Raw genomic sequence first — 24,497 nt, 5'->3', positions numbered from 1 at the left:
TATAAGGTGGACAAGACTATATTCTTTCCGTTTTGTAAGTGTGCAGTACTTGTTTGATACTTAAGCGAAATACTTTTTAAATGTGCCCAAAACTATGAATTTAATCTGCTTTATGGTTAGCAAAGTTAAAGTCAGATAGGAGTCAGCAAAAAAAAAAAAAGGAAGTGTCTCAAAATTTTGCTTTCTTCTTAACATAGTTTGGAAATGGTTTATAAGTGTTTTCCAGAGATTCATGTTTTGAAAGCTTGATCTCCAGAGTATTGATTAGGAGGTGGGGAACTTTTGAGTGGGTAGGCCTAATTGGGGGTGATTGAGTATCTTGCCCCCAAAAGGAATTAGGTAGTTCTCGCAAGACCCTAAATCAGTTTTTACAAGAGCATTGTAATAAAAAGGGCAAGCCTGGCCCCACCCAGCTTTCTGTCTTCCTGTTTTAAAATATTTTCTCTTCTTCACACACACACTCTTGTCTTTTACCATGGGGTCTTTGTCAGAACCAGAGCTATGCTGTTTTGACTTCCAAATCCCATAATTATAAGTTAAATAAAAACCTCTTTCCTCTGTAAAGTCAGCCTGCGTCGGGCATTTTATTATGGTAATGCAAAAATAGACTGATATAACTTCTAAGTTCCAGATTTCTTTATTTTTCATTCCTAGGAATTATGCAAATAAGAAAATGAGCATCAGATTAAATGAACATAACTAGTCAGCCACAATGAGATATGTTTTAGTTGTTTTGACCCCTGGTAGGCAGGGCTTACTTTCCAGAGTAATAGGGATATCTGGGAAAACACTATAAGCTGCACAGACCCTTGATTATCTCAAACTCTTGCACAGAGCAGCATCAGGAGAATGAACTGTGTTTTCTGGCCCCTGGTTCTTTCCAGGCAATGATGTAAGTGTTAAACAGATAAATACATCATTTTTGTTTGCTTATTTTTTCTTATTTTATATTTTGAAAGTGTTTAAACTTATGGAAAAGTTAAAATGTGATATTTTAAATTCAGTTTTTATTTTTAAGCAAAATAATGCTAGTACTAATTTAAAAAGTCAAATAGTAGTGGAGGTGTAGTGGTGCGTGCCTGTAATAACAGTGACTCGAGAGGCTGAGACAGATGGATTCCAAGTTCAAGGACAGCCTGTCTGAAAATAAAAAATAAAAAGGGCACTCATTGGTAGTGTGCCCCTGGGTTCAATCCTCAGTACTAAAAAAAGAAAAAAAAAATCACTTAATACAAAGCTCTTGATTAAAAAAAAAAAAAAAAGGAGCTTCTCTTATTCCTACTCTTAGAGCCAACCACTTTGACTTTTTCTACCCTGTTTATCTTCTCATTTATAAATGTTTACATTTATCTTATTAATATTTCATTTAGATGATGAGTTTTAGAGTTATAAGAGTTTAGCTCTTGGATTTACTCTTTCATATGTGTATGTATGTGTGTATATATATATATATATATATATATATATATATATATACACACACACACACACACACATATACATACATGCATGCATGCCTCTGCTCATCATCCTAAAATGACTGTATCTTGTAGTTAAATGAATGGTTAATATTTACCTTATTATGAATGTGTGGATATTCACATGGAAGTTATCTAGTTCACTCTGGTGATTTTCCTTTATTCATATAAATCTCTTATTCTCCTCTTTTTTGTTTGCTAGTTTTTTGTAATCTATCAATAATCCATCTGTGAACTTTGCAATGGAAACATAAAGCTCTCAGTGGGATCTAATGTATCAGATGATCCTCCCTCTCCTTGGAGACATCACCTTGAGCTCTTGGTCTTTTTACTATAATGCAGACTGGTCTTCAGTGCTGGTTTTCTTCATAGCATTCAGTAATGTTTTCTTCATAGCATTCCAGAAAATCTTTTCATCTTTCCTGTGTTAAAAACTTCTGTTTAATTCAGAATACTGTAACGCAGCAATTTGGATGGGATTCAGCTGGACGATTATAGTCTCATCTAAGCTCACTCAAGTAACTGCTTCAGGATAGCTGGCTGTCAAATGGGGCAGTGGAGGTGCCAGAACATTGTGTCTTTCATGAACCAGACTAGTTCAGGCTTATTCACAAAGCAGTAGGAAAGCAAAAGCATGCAAGGTCTCTTGACATTGTTTAAACATTGGGATTTCTCATTCATGAACATTAAATATATTTCCTTTAGTTCTCCTTTCATTCTCTTTAATAGAATATTATAATTTTCTTAGAGATTTTGCTCATTTTTGGATAATTTATTTTTCGCTACCTTGTAGTTTTTAATTGGGGATCGTGGATACAGGTAAGATATTTTTCTGTTTCTTTTTCCAGTTCATTATTATAGGTGTATGAGACTGCTGCTGACTTTTGTATTTTGTTTCCAGATCTTGTTTTCTAGCTACTGTACTGAACTCTGTAGGTACACTTCAGTGGTTTACCATTTTCTTTCTTTCTTTCCATAAAGACCGATCAGATGAGTATATTGTTTACAAAAAAAGACAATTCGGTCTTTTTCTTTTAAACTTATTTAGGTAGGATCTCTAGCAATTGTATTGAAAACATGTTCTTTCTGAACTTTTTTTATATGGATGATGGACTTGCAGAATTGATCCTCCAATTTTCTTATCTTTGCTTGTGATTTTCTCCCTTTTTCCAGCTGTTCTATTTTTTAACAAAATCTTTAATTGTGCCATTGATTTTTGTCATATTTTTATTTGTTCTTTTTAGATATACATGACAGAGTGTATTTTGACATATTTTACACACATGGGATATAACTTCTCATTCTTATGCTTGTACATGATGTGAAGTTACATTGGTTGTGTATTCATGTATGCACATAAGAAAGTTATGACCAGTTCATTCTACTGTCTTTCCTATGCCTGTCCCCTCTCCCTTCTCTTCATTCCCCTTTGTCTAACCTAGTGAACTTCTATTCCCCCTCGCTTATTGTGTGTTAGATCCACAAGTGAACATTTGGCCTTTGGTTTTTTGGGATTGGTTTATTTCACTTAACAGGATAGCCTTCAGTTCCATCTATTTACAGAAAAATGACATAATTTTTCATTCTTCTTTATGGGCTGAGTAATATTTCATTGTGCATATATACCACATTTTATTTATCCATTCTTCTATTGAAGAGTACCTAGTTTGGCGCCATAGCTTAGCTATTGTGAATTGAGCTAATATAAATATTGATGTGGCTGTGATACTTTAGTCTGCTAATTTTAAGCCCTTTGGGTATATGCTGAGGAATGGGATAGCAGGGTCAAATGGTGGTTCCATTCCAAGTTTTCTGAGTAATCACCATACTGCTTTCCAGAGTGGTTGCACCAATTTTCAGTCCCACTAGCAATGTATAAGTGTACCTTTTTCCCCACATCCTTGCCAACATTTATTGTTACTTGTATTCTTGATAATTACCATTCTGACTGGAGTGAGATGAAATCTCAGTGTAGTTTTAATTTACATTTCTCTAATTGTTAGTGGTGTTGAACATTTTTTATATAATTTTTGTATTTTGTCATATTTTTGTTTGAAATTTGCATATTTTCTAAAAGCTTCTTATGCTCTGTTCCTTATTGTGTTATTCTGTTTTTGCTTCAGGGATACAGTTTAATCTTTAAAATGCCCTGTACATTTTAAAGGTTTACTTCTTCTAAAATGTTTTTTTGATCTTTACTGCATTTTGTTTTGCTAAATCCCTTCTTTGTTTTCTGGTATTTTTATCTTATTTTGTTCGTGTTTTTTATGATATAGATTTTATATAATTGTTGATCTTTGTTCATATTTAAGAATAAGAAACTTTAATTATATTGGATTTTTTTTTAATGGTCAGGTCTCATTAACTGTTTGACTACTCTATAGAGCATGCTTGTTTTTTCATTGGAGAAACTCCTAAATGTCAGGTTTTGTAGGTCATTTCTATTGGGCTATTTGATTCTTCTCATAAAAAAGCCTTATAAGGCTTAGAAGCCAGTACAGAGTATTCCATATTTATTTTCTCAAAACAAAATTTGTAGAAATTACAAGCTTCCAATACACATAATCTCCCAAATCAATCTAATGCCTTAACTATAATATAATATAAAAATTAAAAGAACTAGTGTGTGTTTTATTGTGTAAATACTCAACCATGACTACATTGGAAAACATAATAAAACAATTCAGATGCTTGTATGTATAAGTAGGGTCACAGACTCCACAAATTCTTACTTTTAATGTTGTTAGTAGTCTCATTTTACAAAGCAGTGAACAAATTTCCAACAACAAAAAATAAAATTGTATCTTCACTAGTATGGCTATTGTATTGGTGAGAAATAAGGGTTCAGATAATTGTAAACATGTTTTTCACTCTGTGATCATCTTATAGGATATTTGAAATTATATAGGACAAAGGATAGATTTTCATATTTTAGATTATATAATGTCTAGTCATTCTGGTGTAGACTTCTAAATGACAATTTTCCATTATGATAAACCACGAATATGCCCACAAATTTCAAAAATATCTGATACCTTCAGAACTACTGCTTTGGAAGAAAATAAATCTTCTCCAGCTGGCAAAACTGATAAGATTAGAGTCAGTGGAAGAAGCAAAAGGTCAGCTATGCAGAATACAAGCATACTTGTTCCAAGTTTATTTATGTAGATGACATACAGACCCCTTGGATAGTCCTCCCTAAAACTTCCCCCAAAGTGGACCTAACTGTGGACTTCATTTTGCATGTGATTGTTTTCTTTACTAATATCATTACCAAGTGAGGAAACAGCTTCCAAGGCAAATGGAAGTTTTGTGTTGAACAGTCTTGACTGAGGCCTTTACTCTGCTTGGTCAAAGTGATTACTTTATTCTTGACTTTTCTTTCTCATTGTTATAAAAAGGCAACCCTTATAGTTCTGCCTAGTTTGTCAGTCTTCCTCTCTTCCCTCAATCGTGATCAGATTTCTCTTAAGATCTAGCTGACCTATTTAATTTTTCCTGAATTTACCAACTCATAATGCTTTTCTTTCATTCTATACCATAGTGCTTTTCTTTGAATTGGCAATACTCACCCTCAGTCGGTATTTTCCAATTTTTAGGTGTACCAAGAAAGAAAAGGAGTTCTGTAGTTGATAATTATAATTAATAAAGGAAAATCAGGTGAAATTGCATCTTGGGGTTCTTTTCTTTTATACATGGAGATGTAAGAAGAATGTGGAAGATTCTTTGGGATATTGTGAGGCCCAGTCCTGGAAGTGATGTATGATACTTGTGTCTACATTGTTTTGACCAGAATACAAGTTAGCTCTATATAGATAAATGGCAGGACACTTCTTCTTGTTACTAGTTAATATTCTGTACCAAACTTATCATCTTCTCTCAATTAACAATATAAACAACAATAAAATATCTTTTGACTACCTTCTGGATTCTAGACACTGTTGATTCATGTATTAGAGGAAATTGAGTCTGTTCATGGTGTTTAATCATTGAAAGAAACAATTAAATGGCATTACAATAAATAGTACAATACAGGTTTATTTAATGAGAGCATAGATGAAGGTAGAACAAATTCAAATGACAACATTGAAAAACCCAAAGAATGTACTCATGAAAAATATTTCTGAATGCTGTGGTCAGTAAGACAAGCTTTAGGACACAGACCATCATCACATACCTTAATATCTGGTATTAATTACTTCTTCAAGCTTTATTTTTCTTGCATAATAGACTATGTATAATACTATCTTCCTTGCTGATCTCACATGGTTTCTGTAGATATCAAATGAGATGATGAATTGAACAAACTTTGTACACATTGTATAAACCAGAGAGGTAATGTTATAATTGAAAGGAATTTGGATTTTTTTGGATAAGACCTTGGTGCTTTTAGTGGCGTTGAGCCTTATTAGTTATGTTTCTTTAGACAGGAAAACTGCTGTGAGTCTATCTTTTATGTATTGCAACTTAATGAGACCCCTATCTCTAAATTAGAAAAAATATTTAAAAAGGGTATGTGGCTCAGTGATTTAGCACCCCTTAGTTCAATCCTCAGTACCAAAAAAAAAAAAAAAAAAAAAATTATACTCTAAAGATGTTGAAAAATGTACAGAATGTTTCAGTCTGTTTTCTAAAGATTTGCATTAGGTTGGGTTTTATTGTAACATTTTAAACTGTTAAAATATAAGAATTGCAAGTTTAATTTTATGCTGTCCTAATATTAATGTTAACTAACCATAGAACACTAAAATGAGCATTCTCATTCCAAAGAAGAAATACGTATTAATTTTCATAGAGTTCTTATATATAACTTCTATACTACATATTTTCTTTTTTATTCCACTCTGTTCAACCCCCTCATTTCTAAATCTTCTGGTAGTGAGTAGATTAGCACAAATATGACTTAACTCAGTGTAATAGTCATTAGTGCTACTAATATTTTGTTTTAAATATTCAAGTTTGATGTTTATTCAATTCCAATAGGAAGGCTGGTTTCGGATAGCTGAAAATATGGGATTTCAATGCCTAAAGATTGAAAGCAAAGATCCTCGGCTAGATGGGATAGACTCACTTTCTGGAACTGAAATCCCCCTGCACTATATCTGCAGATTAGCCACTCATGCCATCCATTTGGTGGTCTTTCATGAAAGAAGTGGCAACTACCTCTGGCATGGCCATCTACGACTCAAAGGACACATTGACAAGAAATTTGTTCCTTTTCGAAAGTTACAGTTTGGTCGTTATCCTGGTGCTTTTGACAGGTAAGTTTAGAGCCAAAGCCAATAAATGTTGTCCATAGGTAGGTTCTTATACTTTTTTTTTTTTTTACATTTTATAATGAAATCTAATATATAATTCAAACGAATGTTCATAATAACATTTTTCTTAACGCTTCTAAATGAAAAGCAATAAAAGGATAAATTTATATGTATTGTGTTTGTGTGTGTGTGTGTATATATATATAAAATATAGAGTGAAGTATTCTACAGCAGGGAAATGAATGGACTACAGCTCTAAACAATAGCAGGGATAAATCCTACAATGTTGAGTGACACAAACAAGGTAGAGAAGAATACAAATATTATGATTATATTTATAAAAAGCTCAAATACAGGATAAATTATGTTCATGGATATATACTTATATATATAGTATTAAGAATACTATATAGGGACTGAGGTCATGGCTCAGTGGTAGAGCACTTGCTTCACACGTCTGAAGCACTGGGTTTGATCCTCAGCACTACATAAAAATAAATATAGGCTGCCATAGTGGTGCACGCCTATAATGGCAGTGGCTCAGGAGGCCTGAGACAGGAGAATGGAAAGTTCAAAGCCAGCCTTAACAACAGTGAGGCAAGGCACCTAAGCAACTCAGTAAGACCCTGTCTCTACCCTCATTGTTATACAAAATTACATATAAGAGGAAGTGGGGGGAAAGGGGAAAAAAGAAAAAAAAAAACGAGAGAGATAAATGAATTCCAGTAGATGGGGTAGAGAGAGAAGATGGGAAGGGAGGGGAGGGGAGGGGGGATAGTAGAGGATAGGAAGGGCAGCAGAATACAACATACACTAGTATGGCAGTATGTAAAAACGTGGATGTGTAACCAATGTGATTCTGCAATCTGTATATGGGGTAAAAATGGGAATTCATAATCCACTTGAATCAAATGTATGAAATATGATATGTCAAGAGCTTTGTAATGTTTTGAACAACTAATAATAATAATTTTAAAAAAAGACCCTGTCTCTAAATAAAATACAAAATAGCACTGGGGATGTGCCTCAGTGGCCAAATACCCTGAAGTTCAATCGTTGGTACCCAATAAATAAATAAATACATAAAAAGATATTGTGTCCATTCACAACTAAAGAAAATTTTTAAAAAAGAATACTACACATACTTAGTATTAAGAATAAGGAATAAGTAATGGAAAAAAAGGTAAGTTTTATTTCTAGGGAGAATGGAGGGAATATATAGAAAACTGGATACATAGAAAACTGAAAAGAAGCTAACAAGATTCAATTTCTGTGGTGGAGACATGGGTGTTTGTAATTTATTATTTTGTGCCTTTGTCTTGTGCAATTTCTTATATAATTTTATGTGTTTATTAGTGCATTATAGTCGTACATAATGGGGGGTTCATTTTGACATAGTCGTACATGCATGGAATATATAATTTGCTCCATTTCAGTCCCAAATACTTCCTTTGTCCCTCTCCTTCTCCTCCCCCCACTGCCTTTCCTCTACTCTACTGGTCTTCTTTCTATTTATTTTGTTGTTGTTGTTTTTTAAATTTGAGCTTTATAGATATTCAGATATAGATATAGATATACAAAGGTCAAATATGTTGTGGCATATTCATATATGTACATAGCATAATTTTGTCATTTCATTCTATTGGTCAACTCTATATAGAAGTATGTCCTTTGTTATCTTAGTAATAGAAATGTTTTTTAATGAGAAACAGTTATTTGAAGGGATCCATGTAAAATTTGATAATTATATTAGCAATTACTGAATTTAAAAAATCTTGAAATTAGATAATGAACTTGAAGTTTCTAACCTAGAGTTATACTCTTCTTCCCCTTTTGAAGTCACTAATAGTGATCTTACGGTTTGTATTAAATATCATAATCTTATATTCAGGTAGCAATAAATATTTATCATTTGCCTTAAAGTTTGACACCCTTGTAAGAATTTTCAAATTGTAATCCTTTCTTGGAAACTTCCAGAGAGACAATGCTTATCTGTTACACTTGAAAACTATTTTTTTGCCCTCTTATTAGTATCTAAAATCACATATTTGAGAAATAACTGAAAAAATTATCCAAAACTGAAGCTGTTGATACTTTTTTTATATATACCTTTAATTTTTATTTATTTATTTATTTTTATGTGGTGCTGAGGATCAAACCCAGGGCCTCACACGTGTGAGGCAAGTGCTCTACCGCTGAGCCACAACCCCAGCCCCTATCTACGCTTTTTGTGTAGGTAAAGTCAAACCTTTCCTAAACCAAACCAAGTTTTTAGCAGTAAAATTACCAATAACATTATAGAGGGTAGTGAAGAATAATTTGTTGTTAATATTGGCTCCTCTTATTATTTTAATCATAATTGTAGGGTTCTCTGGCCAATTCTATGCATATTTTTTCATTATGTATTTCAAATAAGTTTCTTTAGAAAAACATCTTTTAGTTTGTTTTGTAAAGTCTCGTGAGTTTATTTCAAAGTTTCATTAATAATTTAGCGAAGTTCAGGATTGTCAGTCAACAAATACTTATTAAATATGTTTGCTAATAGATAAAAGCCATCACTATTTGTAAGATTTTATATAAAGAGGAATGGAAAACTCAAGGAATATTTTTAGAATGGGGGGGGTCCAAAATATACATGGCTGATTCCCACATAGCATTTTGCCTGTTAATGAATTCTAGACTATTTTAATTATTCAAAAGAACATTTATTTCTTTAGAAGTAAATCAGTAGTTTAAAACTAAATCATTTACCTTTCTTTTTTGTCTAAAATACTGAAGTATGTATGAACAAGTATAAAAATATTTTAAAATATATGAGCCAAATACTTAAAACTCAGTTGCTGTTTGATGTCAGATTTTCAAAGTCATATTAAAGTTACTAATTGGTACCTGAGAAAGAAAACACACTTTGTAAGCACAAATAATGAAGATGGGAACAAACCTCACAGACCAGCACTGTCTTTTATTCACCAGCAGAGTCAAACATCAGATGGGCTTACTTTCTGGATAGAAAATGGCCACCTGTTACAGAAGGGGTAACAATGAGGTTTACAATGAGGGTGGCTTAATCATTGGAGAATGAAGCAGAATGTGTTGGTTTGAGCAGTCAGGATAAAAGTTGTAAAAAATTCAAAACTTATTGTTACTGGGAAGGGATGAAAGCTCAGAGCCCAGCATTCATTGCTTATCTTCTTCCTCCAGGATCCATTGTTACCCAGAGCTTTATTGTTTTCTCTTTTTCTTCTAGGACTCTTTGGCAATGGGACAGGGTGAAAGTTCAGGGACTAGCACTCAGTCCCTTCAGGACTCAATGTTGTTAGGAAGGATTAATGTTTGCCTTATTTTCTCTCCCTCCTCCCTAGTCACATTGTCTTTGGGGTTGTCATTTTCCATATTCTTCACACTTGATATTTAGCTATTTTGCTAATGTTTAATATTTTAAAGAGACTGCCAGTGTTCTGAATTATTTCCTTATAATCTTAACTTTTGTTTTCAGGCCAGAATTACAGCAAGTTACTATTGATGGACTAGAAGTTCGTATTCCAAAAGATCCAGTGCACTTTCTGGAAGAAATACCACACTCTAGGTTTATTGAGTGCAGGTATAAAGAAGCTCGAGCATTCTTGCAGGTTAGAGACAACCAAATATTATACTTTTAAATTAAAGGAAATATGCTTATTTTAATATTTTAGGGGGAAATGAAAGGACTTATGGACAATAGGTGAAATATAAGTTAATACTTATTGTTTTTTTTTTCAATGGACTTTGATGGGTTTACCATTGGTCTCTGCCTTTAGTTGCAATAGCTTATAAACTTGATAGGAGATGGTAGATTATCTTTCTGAAGCAATCCAGGAAGAATGAGGTTACTCTAGAAGATGGACCACATGGATTTAGAAAATATTTTTCTGAAAACAAATTTTCAGAGTTTTTCCGCTGAATATGAATTTTTGTGTTCATAAAGGGTTTTTGAAGGCAAATGCTACACAAAGACCAATTCTTTTTGAACTTTACTTTATTCTGTTGCTCTAGCTTTCAATGCAGTGAACATTTATTGAAAGCCTGTTTCCTAGGCTTCTGGCCCTGGAGATATAAAATGTGATTTTGAAGGGCAAGAAAGTTCGACTTTAAGAGCTAACATGAAACCAGAGATAAAGTGAAAACAGACAAAATGACAGTGGGGTTTTGGTACCCTAGTCCTGAAATTTGCCCCTTTATTTTCTGGGGTTCTCTACCAAAACAACAACAACAAAAAAAAAAAAAACCTGCACACACAAGGAGGAACAGAATCATAAAATGAAGTACCAGCTTTATAATTGTTGCTAAGTGCCTAAGACCACAAATACAAGGTTTCTCTGATGTGATCTGCTGGCACTAAAGCCTAGGCCTGGCAGCCTGAGTGTGCCTTCCTAGCCCTCTTTCTTTAGAATTGTAACAGCAGGGTTATAAAATTTACTGAGCTTCATGGATAAAAAACTAAAAAATCATACGTGTGGTTGGGCTTACTCTTGTAGGCAAGGGCTGCCCAGCATAACCTACCACATGGTAACAGGAAGCAGAAGAGAGTTTGGTGCTTAAACAAGACTCACTCTTCCTGCCTTAAGGAAATTGCTCTGGTTGCCACCTTTGTGATGGCATTTATCACAGTGTTTTGCAAATGTCTATCTTGTCACCCCACTAAATTATGTGTATTTCTTGATGATAATCTTCTTATTCACCTCTGGAGCCCCAGTATCTATCACAGTATGTGACACAAAGAAAATATGCAAAAATACATGGAGAATTAGTGCTTATCTGAATCAAATGATTTTTTTTTTGAGACCTAACAAGCATTTGCCCACTCATTTGCCTTTCTCATTTGTGAAAAGACAGCACAAAATGTAAAATGATTCACAATAACTGAAAAAATAATGTGGAGAGTATCATACTTTTTTTTTCTTTTTTTGGTACTACCAGGGATTGAACCCAGGGGAATTTAATCACTGAGCCACATACCTAGACCTTTGTATGTTTTATTTTTAGACAGGGTTTTACTAAGTTGCTTATGGTCTAGCTAAGTTGCTGAGGCTGGCTTTGAACTTGTGATCCTCCTGCCTCAGCCTCCTGAGCCACTGGTATGATAGGTATGAGATTACAGGTGTGCAATGACAGCTGTTACTTTCTAATTCTATATTTCTTATCCCTGGTTTTGAAATATTAAAGCAAACAGTCAGCATTTGAGTAAAGAACATGGAAAAAGGATGTTCAAAGTGCAGATCAGCTTATAGCCTTATCATTTGGGTGTTTGAAGTACCATCCAACAGCAAAACTGTAATGCTGTTTGTAGGTCATATTCATGACACAAACAGATGGAACTTTGTATTCATCCACAATGTTTTTCTATATCATTCACTCACAATGAGGCAGATTTGTGATACCTAATTTGTTTTTTTTCTCCTGATAATGTATTGGTATTATTGAATGGTGTTGATAACATTTTTTTTTAAAGAGAGAGAGAGAGAGAATTTTAATATTTATTTTTTAGTTTTCGGCAGACACAACATCTTTGTTTGTATGTGGTGCTGAGGATCGAACCTGGGCTGCGTTACCACTTGAGCCACATCCCCAGCCCACTAATAACATTTTTTTATCGTTATCCTCTTAAATGTTTCCTTCATTATTTCTTATGTTAGAACCATGATTAAAAAATAACAAGGAGAGTATGTTTTGCAATTGAAGTGAGCATGTATATATTTGAACACTTGATGGCGCCAAATAGTCTTAAATATAATGCCCAGACAAACTGAATTTATCAAATAAACTTACACTGTAGACTCCTAAATTTTTTTTTTTTTTTTCAGTTTTCGGCAGACTCAACATCTTTATTTTATGTGGTGCTGAGGATCGAACCCAGTGCCCTGCGCATGCCAGGCGAGAGCGTTACCGCTTGAGCCACACCCATAGCCCCTAAATTTTTTTAAATAATGATTTTTAAACAATTTTAGGCTTAAATAAAAGTTGTGAATACAATACAAATAGCATTTTGAGTATGCTGTAGATTAGATGTTCTACCACCTCAAATAAGTTAGCATTTTCTAAAAACAAGAAAAATTAGGAACTTTTTTTTTTTTTTTAAGAAAGTGAGAGAGTGAGAGAGAGAGAGAGAATTTTTTTAATATTTATTTTTTAGTTCTCGGAGGACACAACATCTTTGTTGGTATGTGGTGCTGAGGATCGAACCCGGGCCGCACGCATGCCAGTCAAGCGCACTACCGCTTGAGCCACATCCCCAGCCCCAAAATTAGGAAATTAATACAGATTATTACCATTTGCTCCCATTGAAATCCTGATAATTATCTCATTAATGACCTTTATAATAAAAAGGAACATGTACTAATTTTCCTGTCTCCTTAGTCTCTTTCTGTTTGGGGTTTCTCAGTTCTTTTATTACTCTCATGACCTTGATACTTTTGAAGAATATGGTCCAGATATTTTGTAAAATGTCACTCATTTGAGGATTTATCTGATTTTTCCTCATGTTTGATTCAGATTAAACATCTTTACAAGGAATACACAGAAGTGTATGCCATCAGGTGCTGCCTGATTTTGATTTGTCCCATTGCTGTTTATGTTCATATCATGAACTTGATTTGTTTTATCTACCAGCCTCACATTAAGTTTCTATTTTTCCCTTATTAACACCCAGTGTGAAGTTACTTTATATTCTTCTTCAGACTTTTTTTTTTTTTTTTTTTTTTTTGCAGTGCTGAGGATTGAACCCAGGGACTTGTGCATGCTAGGCAAGCAGCCTACCACTGAGCTACATCCCTAGACTTCCTTGTCAAACTTTCATTTGTTTTTATCAGTGTAGACTCAAGGTTTCCTATTTTATTTAAGGGATTAGATTATATTCTTAAGATTTTAACATAACAAGATGTTCTAGGCTTATTATGTAATTTCCCCTCCCCAACCCTGGGATCAACTTTTTCTCTGATTTCTGGTTCTTTAAAGAACCTGTTTTAGTAAATTATTTTGCTACTGTGACTAAAAGACCTGACTAGAACAATTTTAGGGGAGAAAAAGTTTATTTGAGGGCTCATGGTTTCAGAGGTCTTAATCCATAGAAGGCTGGCTCCATTTCTTGGGGCTCAAGGTGAGGCTGAACATCCTGGTGGAAGAGTGTGGCTGAGGGAAGCAGCTCCCGTAATGGTGACCATGAAGCAAAGAGAGACTCCACTCAACCATATACAGATAAATATATCCCAAAGTCACGCCCCAATCCCCACCTCCTAGCCACATTTCACCACTTCAGTTACCACTCAGTTAATCCCTTTCAGGATTAAATCACTGATTAGGTTAAGACTTTACAACCCAATCATTCTCCCCAGAACCTTTTTGTATTGTGTTACATGTGAGCTTTTGGGGGACATCTCACATCCAAACCACAATAGAAGCCAGAATCTGGTATCCATTGCTATTTGGTTTTCCTACACATAGGCCCTCTCAGTGGACAGGGGTATGGTGTGTATCTCTATATTTTATCTTTTCTACTAAAATCTGAATTCACATCATTATCTCTATTCCAGGTACGTTATAAATTTCAACTGAACAACATAGGGTTCATTTTTGTATTTCTGGCTCCCTTTTTAACTTCCATTGTTCTTAGTATATTTATTTATTTGTTTAGTATTCCCATATATAACCAATCTCTTGACAGATCCCCCTCCCCATGTGGATGTTTTTCTCACCCTGCCATGGACATTGCTGCCCTTGCTGGGCTGCTCCTCTATGTAGGCACCATTGTCACCCTACTCAGTCTCTGAATTCCTACATCTGGCTGCTCACCTGCAGGGTGGCTCTCCTTAACCCTGCTTGGCTCTGACATCCCATAATACTAGGCCATCCCTATGCACAAAAACCTCTATTGCTCTGCCCTCCCTAATGGCTCTTGTATTGAATAGTTCAGGAAGGAAGAAGAGGAAATTTTCTCCTGACTCTATTTACTTTTAATTATTTTCATAAATCACCTACAAAGTTCAGAATTAGGATACTATACATTTTTCTGAACTTGATTTTTTTCACAGGAAAAAAATGCATTACACAATAATTCATGAGCTTCACCAATAGAATTTCAGTGAAAAATCAAAGGGAATCTGGAAATATCTGGATAACTGACCTAGGAATATCTAGACAGTTACATTCTTGTTCTTTTACGAATTTGCTCAGAGATCTCCGGAAAATATTTGAGCCTTAGTTTCCTCGTCCATAAAATGAGTAGGTACATCCTATCATGTTGTTCTTCTTTGATATTTTGGAGGATCTTTCTGGATCCCAGGATTCTTGTCTGTTCATTGGCTAAACAGGAAAAATTAAATGGACATATTTAAATCATGATACTAAATTTTGTCTTTTTCAAGAGGCATAGACCATATCGGGCAAAGAAAACAACATATATAAAGTCATAGAGGCTAGAAAAATTGTAGTATAATTGGAAAGTTACATTTTATTGCTGCAAAATGAATTGTAAGGAGGGCGGAGGTTAGATTGGACTAATAGTAAGGGACCAGAACATAATGTCCTTATCTCCTAGGCCAAATAATTTAGGTCTTTGTCCTATAGTTAGTGAAGCATCACTGAAGAATTTATTGTGCTTTCCTCAGTCCTTAAACTCTAAACATGAAAAAGAAAAATCAGAAAAACAAGAAAACTGAGTAAATGATAATAATTATATAAAACTTCATCTTTTACAAGGCATTTTCCTCCTTAAATCTGCCCAGCAATCATGTAAGTATAATTATTATACTCAATTACAGATGAGAAAATTAGATCTAAGAGAGGTTTGTTTATTCTTTCATTCTCTCATTGATTCAACAAAAATGCAGGCTCTGTTCTAGTCACTGGGAAATATGTCATAAATAGCAAGAAGTAACCTTCTTCACTGAACTTATTTTCTTCCAGGATTATATGCAGAGGGTCATAGCTAAAAAGAAATGATCATAAATTTGAACACAGATAATTTGATTCAAAATCCTCTTTCGTCTTTACTATGCAGTTTTTAAAGGACAGTAGCATCAATGAATGATGAAAGCACCATTTAATTTATTTTGTTTCAGTTATACTTGTAACTATCTTAATTAGCCTTCTTTTCCCCCTAATTGCCCACCCTGCCAAATTGTGACTGGAAGGAGGAAGTTGATAAAAGTATAAGTGTATTCCTTCTTGATTTCTCCTAAAAACTACTCTTATATTCTTATTTTAATGTGTGACTAAGAAGTAACTATAAAACTTGATATTTATTATAGAAAAAGATATATATATATAATATGGGGTTAATTACCAGATATAATTCAGATGTCACAGAAATGTTTCCAGCAATTTGGAAATGGCTCTAATAGCTGACTATTGTTTATTTAATCTGTAGCAGTACCTTGATGATAACACTGTGGAAGCTATGGTTTTTCGGAAGAGTGCTAAGGAATTATTGCAACTAGCAGCCAAAACGTTAAAGAAATTGGGAGTACGCTTTTGGCTGAGCAGTGGAACTTGCTTAGGTAAAATTCTTCCTGCTTTATGTTTGTCTTCTCGTCATTTATCCTTTTTGTCTTTAGGGATAACCAATTAAGTTGACAAAACATTAGTGACATTCAAAGTGTAATATTTATAGTCCGAGTAAACATTTATGCATATAGCAAAGATCAATATTGATTTTTTTAAAGAAAATTAATTTCAGAAATGTAAAGTAGAATCTTTGGAAGACTATGTTTGTATTTACCAAACAGTGTAAGTAATGTGTATAAAGTTTACATCAGAATATGTATGGAGACTATAGTTCATTTTCAGGTAATCTTTAAATTAGCATTTTATTATTTCTATTCTAAAGATTGTTTTTTGCTTTTTAAAAAAACTCCTATTTTTTTTAACTTATATATCTAATGAGAGGAAGAGTGAAAGGGATGTCTTCAGGTATACAGACCTTTTCCATATCATTCAGAGTATCACTGATTAGATAACATTATTCATCAGTAAGGGAGAACTACAGACTTTTCTGTAGTCCTTAGACAAGTTGCTATTAGAACCTAAGAAAAATTTTCAAATCTGTGACCACTATTCATTAGATCAGACTTATTTGGAATTTAGAATTACTTAGAATCTTAAAAGTTGTTCTATTTTTGTTTCCTGTTATTAAAACTATGGTTGATTGTAGCTGTATTCATTGTTTCTTGATTAGAACTTCAACTTCATAGAGTTGCCATATAATTTATTGTTCAAATAAGGATACCTTTGAGAGTGAAATGAAATGCCATAGCTATTTATTCTGGTACAACAGGTATAAACTCTGATATGTGGTTATCCTTCTGTTGGGCCACATTGGACGATTACATGATTCTTCCTATCAAGGAGCTTACAACTAGAATAAGCTAAAAGAGGAACATTGCTCACACAATTGTGTGATATTTGCTTTAAGGTTTAACTGTAGAAGCAAAGTTGTGTTATAGTGTGTATCATTAAAAATACTTCTTGGGGCTGGGGATGTGGCTCAAGCGGTAGTGCGCTTGCCTCGCATACATGCAGCCTGGGTTCAATCATCAGCACCACATATAAATAAAGATGTTGTGTCCGCCAAAAAATATAAAATAAATATTTTTAAAAATTCTCTCTCTCTCCCCTCCCTCCCCCTCTCCCTCCCCCTCTCCTTCCCCTCCCTCCCTCCCTCCCTTCCTCCCTCTCTCTCTCTCTCTCTCTCTCTCTCTTTAAGAAAAAAAAATACTTCTTAAACATTTTTGTCATAGCTGGGCATGGTAGCATACACCTATAATCCCAGCAACTTGGGAAACTGAGGCAAGAGGATTACAAGTTCAAGATCAGCCTCAGCAACTTAGCAAAACCCTGTCTCAAAATAAAATATAAAAAGGGGTGGGGATAGAGTAAAGTGCCCCTGGGTTCAAAAAACAAAGTAAACATTTGTCATAGTTTGTTTTGACTTTTTAGACCCATGCTTTTCTTGATTTAAGGGTATTTTTGAAATAAGAAAGTTGTATTAGATGAGCCTTCCATTTTTTATAGTTTATAATTATTTAATAGATTATCTTGGAATTCCTATAGCACTGTCTATCAGGGTAATTGTTAATACTTATTTAGCAATGTCTGTTAGGGTAAATGTGGAATATTGTTTACTTTTAAAATAATTTGGATGGAAAGATTAGTAGGATAATAAGGGAAACTCAGAAGTCTTCAGTAATTTATTTTTTTAGGACAATGCTCTAGTATCTCAGTGAATAGACATAGTAAACACTTAAATATCTCTTGGCAGTGTATTGAAAATTGAAGCTAATGTTGCTCCTTTTTAAATATTATCCATCAGAAATGAGCTATTCAGAGCTGGTTAATTCTATAAATATTAACTCAGGAAAGGTATAATGATTAATAAAATTAAGTGTTTTTAGGACACCTTAAAAGCAGCCTCCATCACTAAATGTCAATGATTAAACATTCTGAACAGCAACTTAACTTTTTAAATGGATGGCCCATTATGGGTTGGAAGCTCAATAATGGGCCATTTATTTACTCATATAAATGCCAATTCTCTTTTAAAAAAGTGAAAATAAAGTAGATGACCCATTTAAAGCTAATGATTTATACAGAAATTAAATATGTCATGAAAGTTTATGAGGAAGTTGAGTGCTCAGACCAGTGAAGAAATTTAGATAGACTAGATAGATGGACAGATTCCTATACCTGAGTCATTTCATTTGGAATTTAATTTTCTAAAAAATAGTTTTGAAAAAGAATTCTCAGTCTAACCCTGTGAAGTAAAACCCATTGTTACAAAGATCAGCTATTATAATGACCAATTTTAAAATTTAAATTTTTAATAAAAATTATGTTTTGTTTTAGGATGGTATCGGCAGTGCAATATTATTCCTTATAGCAAAGATGTTGACCTAGGGATTTTTATACAAGATTACAAATCTGATATTATTATAGCATTTCAGGATGCAGGACTTCCACTCAAACACAAGTTTGGGAAGGTCAGTAACAAAACTTGTCTTTATTTTATAAGTGACATATCTCAATGATAGAGTTTATAGTATGTAACTCAGAATAATTTTTTTTTGTTTTGATAGCAATAGTTTATTTTGGCAAGTGTTGCTGGTATAGATGTAGCAAATTTTTTTAAAAAATAGGTGAGTTGAGTAAAATATTTTAAATATAATTGGTCCAGTTCTGAGTAGATCACTACATTTGCCTAAGAAAACTGCTCAATATGAAAAAAATGGAACACTGCACAATTTGTGTGTCATCATTGCACAGGGACATGCTAATCTTCTCTGCATTGTTCCAATTTTAGTATACGTGTTGCTGGAGCTAGCAGTGCTTATATAATTTTGTCACTCCGTATCAATGGATTCAATGGATGTTTGTTACCACTTGTGATTTCTGCACGATTTAATGAAAAGCTAGGAAAATCTGGCTTTTAATCTATCAGTGAGGAAAGAAGGATCTTTGACTCTTGTAAATGAATTTATTGTTACTTTATTAGGCAATATTTAATGTAAAAAAGTAATCCCACCCACCTTATCTGAAGTTATATTGTTTCTCATTAGTCATTTAATTTTATGCTTACCTCTGAATTAATGTCATTATAATTATCAACACAAAACATTTCACTGATTGCTAGGGGGTAGAAATTTAGAATCATTTTAAAGAAGTACTTCAGTTTCTTGTTTATCTCACATGTCTTAAGTTATAGCAGTTTCCTCAGAGGTCTATTTCTCAGGGATAGGATATTATGGTGAAGACAAAATGTTACTCCAGACAATTTGATTTCTATGCTCCTAAGCCCATGACCCTTTGTGATCATCTTGCTCTTAATTTGCCTGTCCCAGGGGAAGTATTATCCTGTAAAGCAAGTAGAAATATATTTAGTCTCTGGAAAATTATTTCTTTCATCAAAAATAATCATCCTATTTTTCTAAAAAGGTTTAATCAAATATTTTCCTGAGGTCTAAGTCAAAGCAATAGAGCTTTTGTCATTTAACCTTTACTGAACATTCACCATGTCTGGTACTGTTCTCTGCACCTGGAACACAAAAATGAATAAATTACAGTTCTTATCTTTGAGAAGCTCACTGATTTGGAGGGTGGAGGTGACACAAATTTTTATGTGACTAGTAATGAAATAGACAGCTACACCAAATCTGATGGACACATAATTATTTATAGGATAAGTACTTTAAGGAAATCCTCTCAATTTTTTTTCTGTACCTTAATTTTTTATTTATTCTTTTATCATGTATATAATGTAATGATCTGTGCTAGTATGTGGTTATATGTAATGCTGCTTTACTTACTTATCGATTGATGATGATGAGAGACTTATTTCCTGATTATTTTTCTTGGTTATTAAGGAAGTAATTTTTCTTTGGATCCTTTCCTTCTTTAGTCAGAAAGGGACTCTAGAGCAGAATGTTTCCATTTTCTCTGCAGTGATAATTTTAACTACCATAAGTCATTTACTTTGAGTTGTCATCTGTTGTAAGAAACATTATTTTTATGTGCATTTAAGAAAAATTAAACATTATTACTGATACATCCTAATTTCAGAGGTGCTATAACTTGAAAAAAAATGTATCTTAAAATTAATGCTCTGTATATATAAAAGATAAGAATCCTTTTAATTTTCTAAAATTTTTTTTAAATGTATTGCCATTATTTCAATCTATGAAAGTTTTCATCTTCACCCTAGGTGGAAGACAGCTTGGAACTATCCTTCCAGGGAAAAGATGATGTAAAACTTGACATTTTTTTCTTCTATGAAGAGACTGACCATATGTGGAATGGAGGCACTCAGGCCAAATCAGGAAAAAAATTTAAGTACGAATCAGATAAGTATTTATTAAAAGTGGCTATAAAAGTAATTTCAGAAAGAAAAAAATAGGGGAGGGCTACGGCTATAGCTCAGTGGTAGAGTGCCAGCCTCGCGTATATGAGGCACTGGGTTTGATCTTCAGCACCACATAAAAATAAATAAGTATATAGTGTCCACCTACAACTAAAAAAAATAGATTTGGGGCTGAGATTGTGGCTCAGCGGTAGAGCGCTCACTTAGCATAGGCGGGACCCAGGTTCAATCCTCAGCACCACACGAAAATAAAGGCATTGTGTTGTCCATCTACACCTAAAATAATAAATATTTAAAAAAATAGTTTTAAAAAAACAGGGGAATAACTGAAAGAAAAAGAACCCCCATTTTTCAAGACTCCATTATTTAGTTTATGCTTTCTTAGCTTACCCATAGAGTCTAGTTATGCCTGTGAAGGCAGAACCTCCTATAAGGACAGTCTGGGAGGAGGAAATATTCCTAGGTTTATCAATTGAAGGAGTCATGATCAAAACTCTGAAGTCATCAAAAAGAGAATATCAAAGCAAGGCACCCAAAAATCAAGCTCAGAGAATAAAGTAAAAAACACTGCCCATCACAGTTATAGAAGTCTGATAATTATATAGGAATGGGTTAGGGTTGGTAAGGAGATAGTCATGATGAAATGAAGTTTAAGTGAAGAAATTGAGATTGAATGGGGATGAGTCCATGAGTGCTGGGCAAGCTTTAGAAATGTGCCTATAATATAGAAATAAAGAATATACTTTGGGCATAACAGCTACCATAGTTTATCAATGAATGATGTAACAGTATTTTACATGTGACTAATAAAGGGAAAACACTGTTATATGACACATGATTCACAGACTGGGAAGAGAGGTGTTCAGAATTGATGAAATTTAGTATGTTAGATTGGTATTATTAATACTTAAATTTTTTAAAATGCTGTCCTACTCAAACTCTTATACTGGATAAGACAAAAATGACATTAGAGTACCTGCTCTCTTCTGTAATGCACACTATCCACGGAGTGGGGTAGAATGGAAAGAGAGAGTGAGCAAGAGCACACCAGCCCAAAGAGCATAGGCTTGGGTCAGGCAACCCTGAGAAATTTCTTCTCCACCCTAACTTTGACAATTCAACTTCTGAACATGAAGTGCCTCATCTATTAAATTTAGGTAAGAACTACTGTATCAGCACTGTTCTGAACACTGCTATAGCACTGTTTCAGGCACAACCCAACCTGAGGATCTGTGAGGCTCTCTGAGAACTTAAGTGTTATTTGTTCAAGTAAATGAAGCAGTCAGACAGCAGTCTGTATCTAGAGTTCAGACTTATAACCACTATTCACAATATCCCTTACATAACTTAACGTAGTACTTAGTACTTAGTAAGTTAGCAGCATTTAGGGACTTATTGATATTGTTATCTAGTATTATTAATTTTATGATTATAATGTGATCACTATCATTAATGCCATTATCATGGTAGTCACGTGACCAGTGGCATAAATTTACCTCACCAACTACCTGAGATTGGGGCTTCTATTAGTTAATCTATTTGAGCCATTGAACATAAAAGAGAATTCTATAAATAGGAAGGATTTGAGCCATTTAACTTAAAGGAGAATTCTATAAATAGGAAGGATTTCCAGACTCATCCTGATTTCTTCTGAGTACATTGACCCACCCTCCTGGGATTCCTGAATTTTTATCTGAAGGCAAGGAGTCTTTATGTAAGACTGAACTTGTTCTGAAAGTTTGAGAGTAGTTCAAACCTTTTTTCAGAGTCATAAAGCATCCCCAAACTGATGCTGATCCTAGAGCACATTCTTGAAGCTTTTATTATAGTTTTTCTTTTCTTTCTAAATGACAACAAACTCCTTTTTGCTGGGTAAGCTCTGATTCAAAGAATTAGAAATTAGTAAATTAATGAATCAGAAATTAGTAAATTAATAAAGCTTAGAAATTAGTAAATTAATAAGTATATACTTGACTGTCATTGCAACTAAATGAACATGAGGGTTAAATGTTTTAGACATTCAACTATAGTTTGTTTAAAATATGAAAGAGATGCCAATTTAATATATAATTAGGGTTTTTTTGAAAAATTTGTTTTAAAGTATAACAATAAAAAAAATAGTGCATGGAGCCAGTGTGCTTGCTTTAGAATCCCAGCACTACATTTAACCAACTATATTACTTTGGGCAAGTTTTTTCATCTTTTTCCAGAGTTTTCTCAACTGTAAAATGGAAATAATATGATAAATTGCCACATAAAGTTATTTTAAGGATTAAAACAGGTAATTTTTAAAAAAGAAAGCTATGAAGAATGACAAGACGCATGGAGTAACCAGGCTTTGTGGCACACATTTGTAATTCCAGTAGCCAAAAGGCTGAGGCAGGAGGATGGCAAGTTCAAGGCCAACCTCAGTAATTTAGTAAGGCCATAAACAACTTTGTGAGATCCTGTCTCAAAATAAAAAGGGCTGGGGGTGTGACTCAGCCCCCTAGGGTTCAATAACCAGTATCAAAGAAAAAAAATGTCATGAATACTAAGTAATTGTTACCTGCTATTATTAGTAGTGGTACTAGTGGCAGTAAACTATTCCTCCTCTTAGTCTTATGAGAAATGTATAGATTAGAGATCTGTGTAATTATCTCAGTATGAAAGTGCCACTTCTGTTCTTAAAGAACTCATACAAGAGTGCCACCCTTTTTTTAAGAAAGATAATTTCTAGAGCTAGTATTAGAGTCCTTTTGTTCTTAAATTTCCTTCTAAGCGGTGAATTTTTCTTCTTACTGATATGATATGAAACTCACAAACCTCAAAAGAACTATTCATTTCCAACCGCTACATTTCTGGATAGAAAAAGCTTCTTTCATTCTGCTTCAACTGCTCTTTATAGTAGCAGTGTTTGGGAAGTGTGAAGTGTTCTGACTATTTAACAAGAGAAATGAGCAGTGATAGAACTGTCTGGACAGATGGTGTGAGTCCCAGATTTTCTATCATGTTACCGTGACCTTAAAAGGCAGAGAAAAGAACAGGAGATGGCTGTGTGAAATAGTTTCTTTGGAAGATTCCCCTAGCCATATGCCATTTTCATTCTTTTCGGCACTGTTTACTTTAAGGAAATCTATTTTTAACACTACCATTCCTAGGGGGGAAGAACCCAAACCTTTAAAACTAAGGTAAGGGTCTTTTTATCTTTTATAATACTGTATTTTTTATTCATGTGTAGTTCATGCTGAGAAACATTATAGAAAGCGTGCCATTTTTTAAGAGGCTGAAAGGAACTCTGGAGAGAAAGATTCTTCTTTCTAAACTTTACTCTGCATGCCTACAGAAAAATGTCTTGGTCATAAGATTGAATAATAATTTGAATATTAACAGCAAAAATAAAGATACAGCTAGCAGGGTATCTGTTAGATATAAGGCACTATGATAGGTACTTTATGTATTTAATTTTAGATAATCCTTATATTGTCACAGTGGGCTAGGTATTTTCACCAGTTGTTAGACATGAGGAAACTACAGCTCAGAGAAGTAAAGTAATTTTATTCAAGATCATTGGCCATGAATGTCAGAGCCAAAATTTAACCTCAGACCTGTTCAACTTGAGCCTAAATGTTTTCTGCTAAGAGTTAAAAGGGTAAGTGAGTTAATGTAACTCATTTAGAACAGTGCCCAGCACATTGTTAAGTACCATGTCAGAATTAGCTACTGCCACTACTATCATTACTATGCGGCTGTTACTACTGCTGTGCTGTATAGGCACAAAGCATAGCACTTCAACACAGCACTGACTTAGTTTTCTATTCTCTGGGCAAGCATTTTCTTACAGGTATCATAATACCCATTCTGTTTACTCCTTTTATTCCTGAATATAAAGTCATCTTT

The 24,497-nt window shown here is 33.7% G+C and overlaps 1 protein-coding gene across 14 annotated transcripts in view; it reads left to right on the top strand.

Annotated features, from left to right (window-relative positions):
- FKTN (fukutin) overlaps positions 1-24,497 on the top strand; it is a 109,566-nt gene that overhangs the window by 24,611 nt on the left and 60,458 nt on the right. For 12 of the 14 annotated variants that reach the window (XR_014020351.1, XR_014020352.1, XM_081278656.1 and 9 more), the window contains 5 exons: positions 6,462-6,739; positions 10,233-10,365; positions 16,137-16,266; positions 18,611-18,744; positions 20,463-20,590. Coding sequence is in view for 11 of the 14 variants with exons in the window: in XM_081278656.1 (XP_081134782.1) it covers positions 6,462-6,739; positions 10,233-10,365; positions 16,137-16,266; positions 18,611-18,744; positions 20,463-20,590 (803 nt within the window). In the remaining 3 variants the exon portion in view is untranslated. The other 2 variants (XM_081278645.1, XM_081278649.1) reach the window with 2 other exon arrangements.

This window comes from Spermophilus citellus (genome assembly GCF_964194105.1).
Source record: "Spermophilus citellus genome assembly, chromosome: 2".
NCBI classification, from domain to species: Eukaryota; Metazoa; Chordata; class Mammalia; order Rodentia; family Sciuridae; genus Spermophilus; species Spermophilus citellus.
This window is presented reverse-complemented; position numbering and strand designations above follow the sequence as displayed.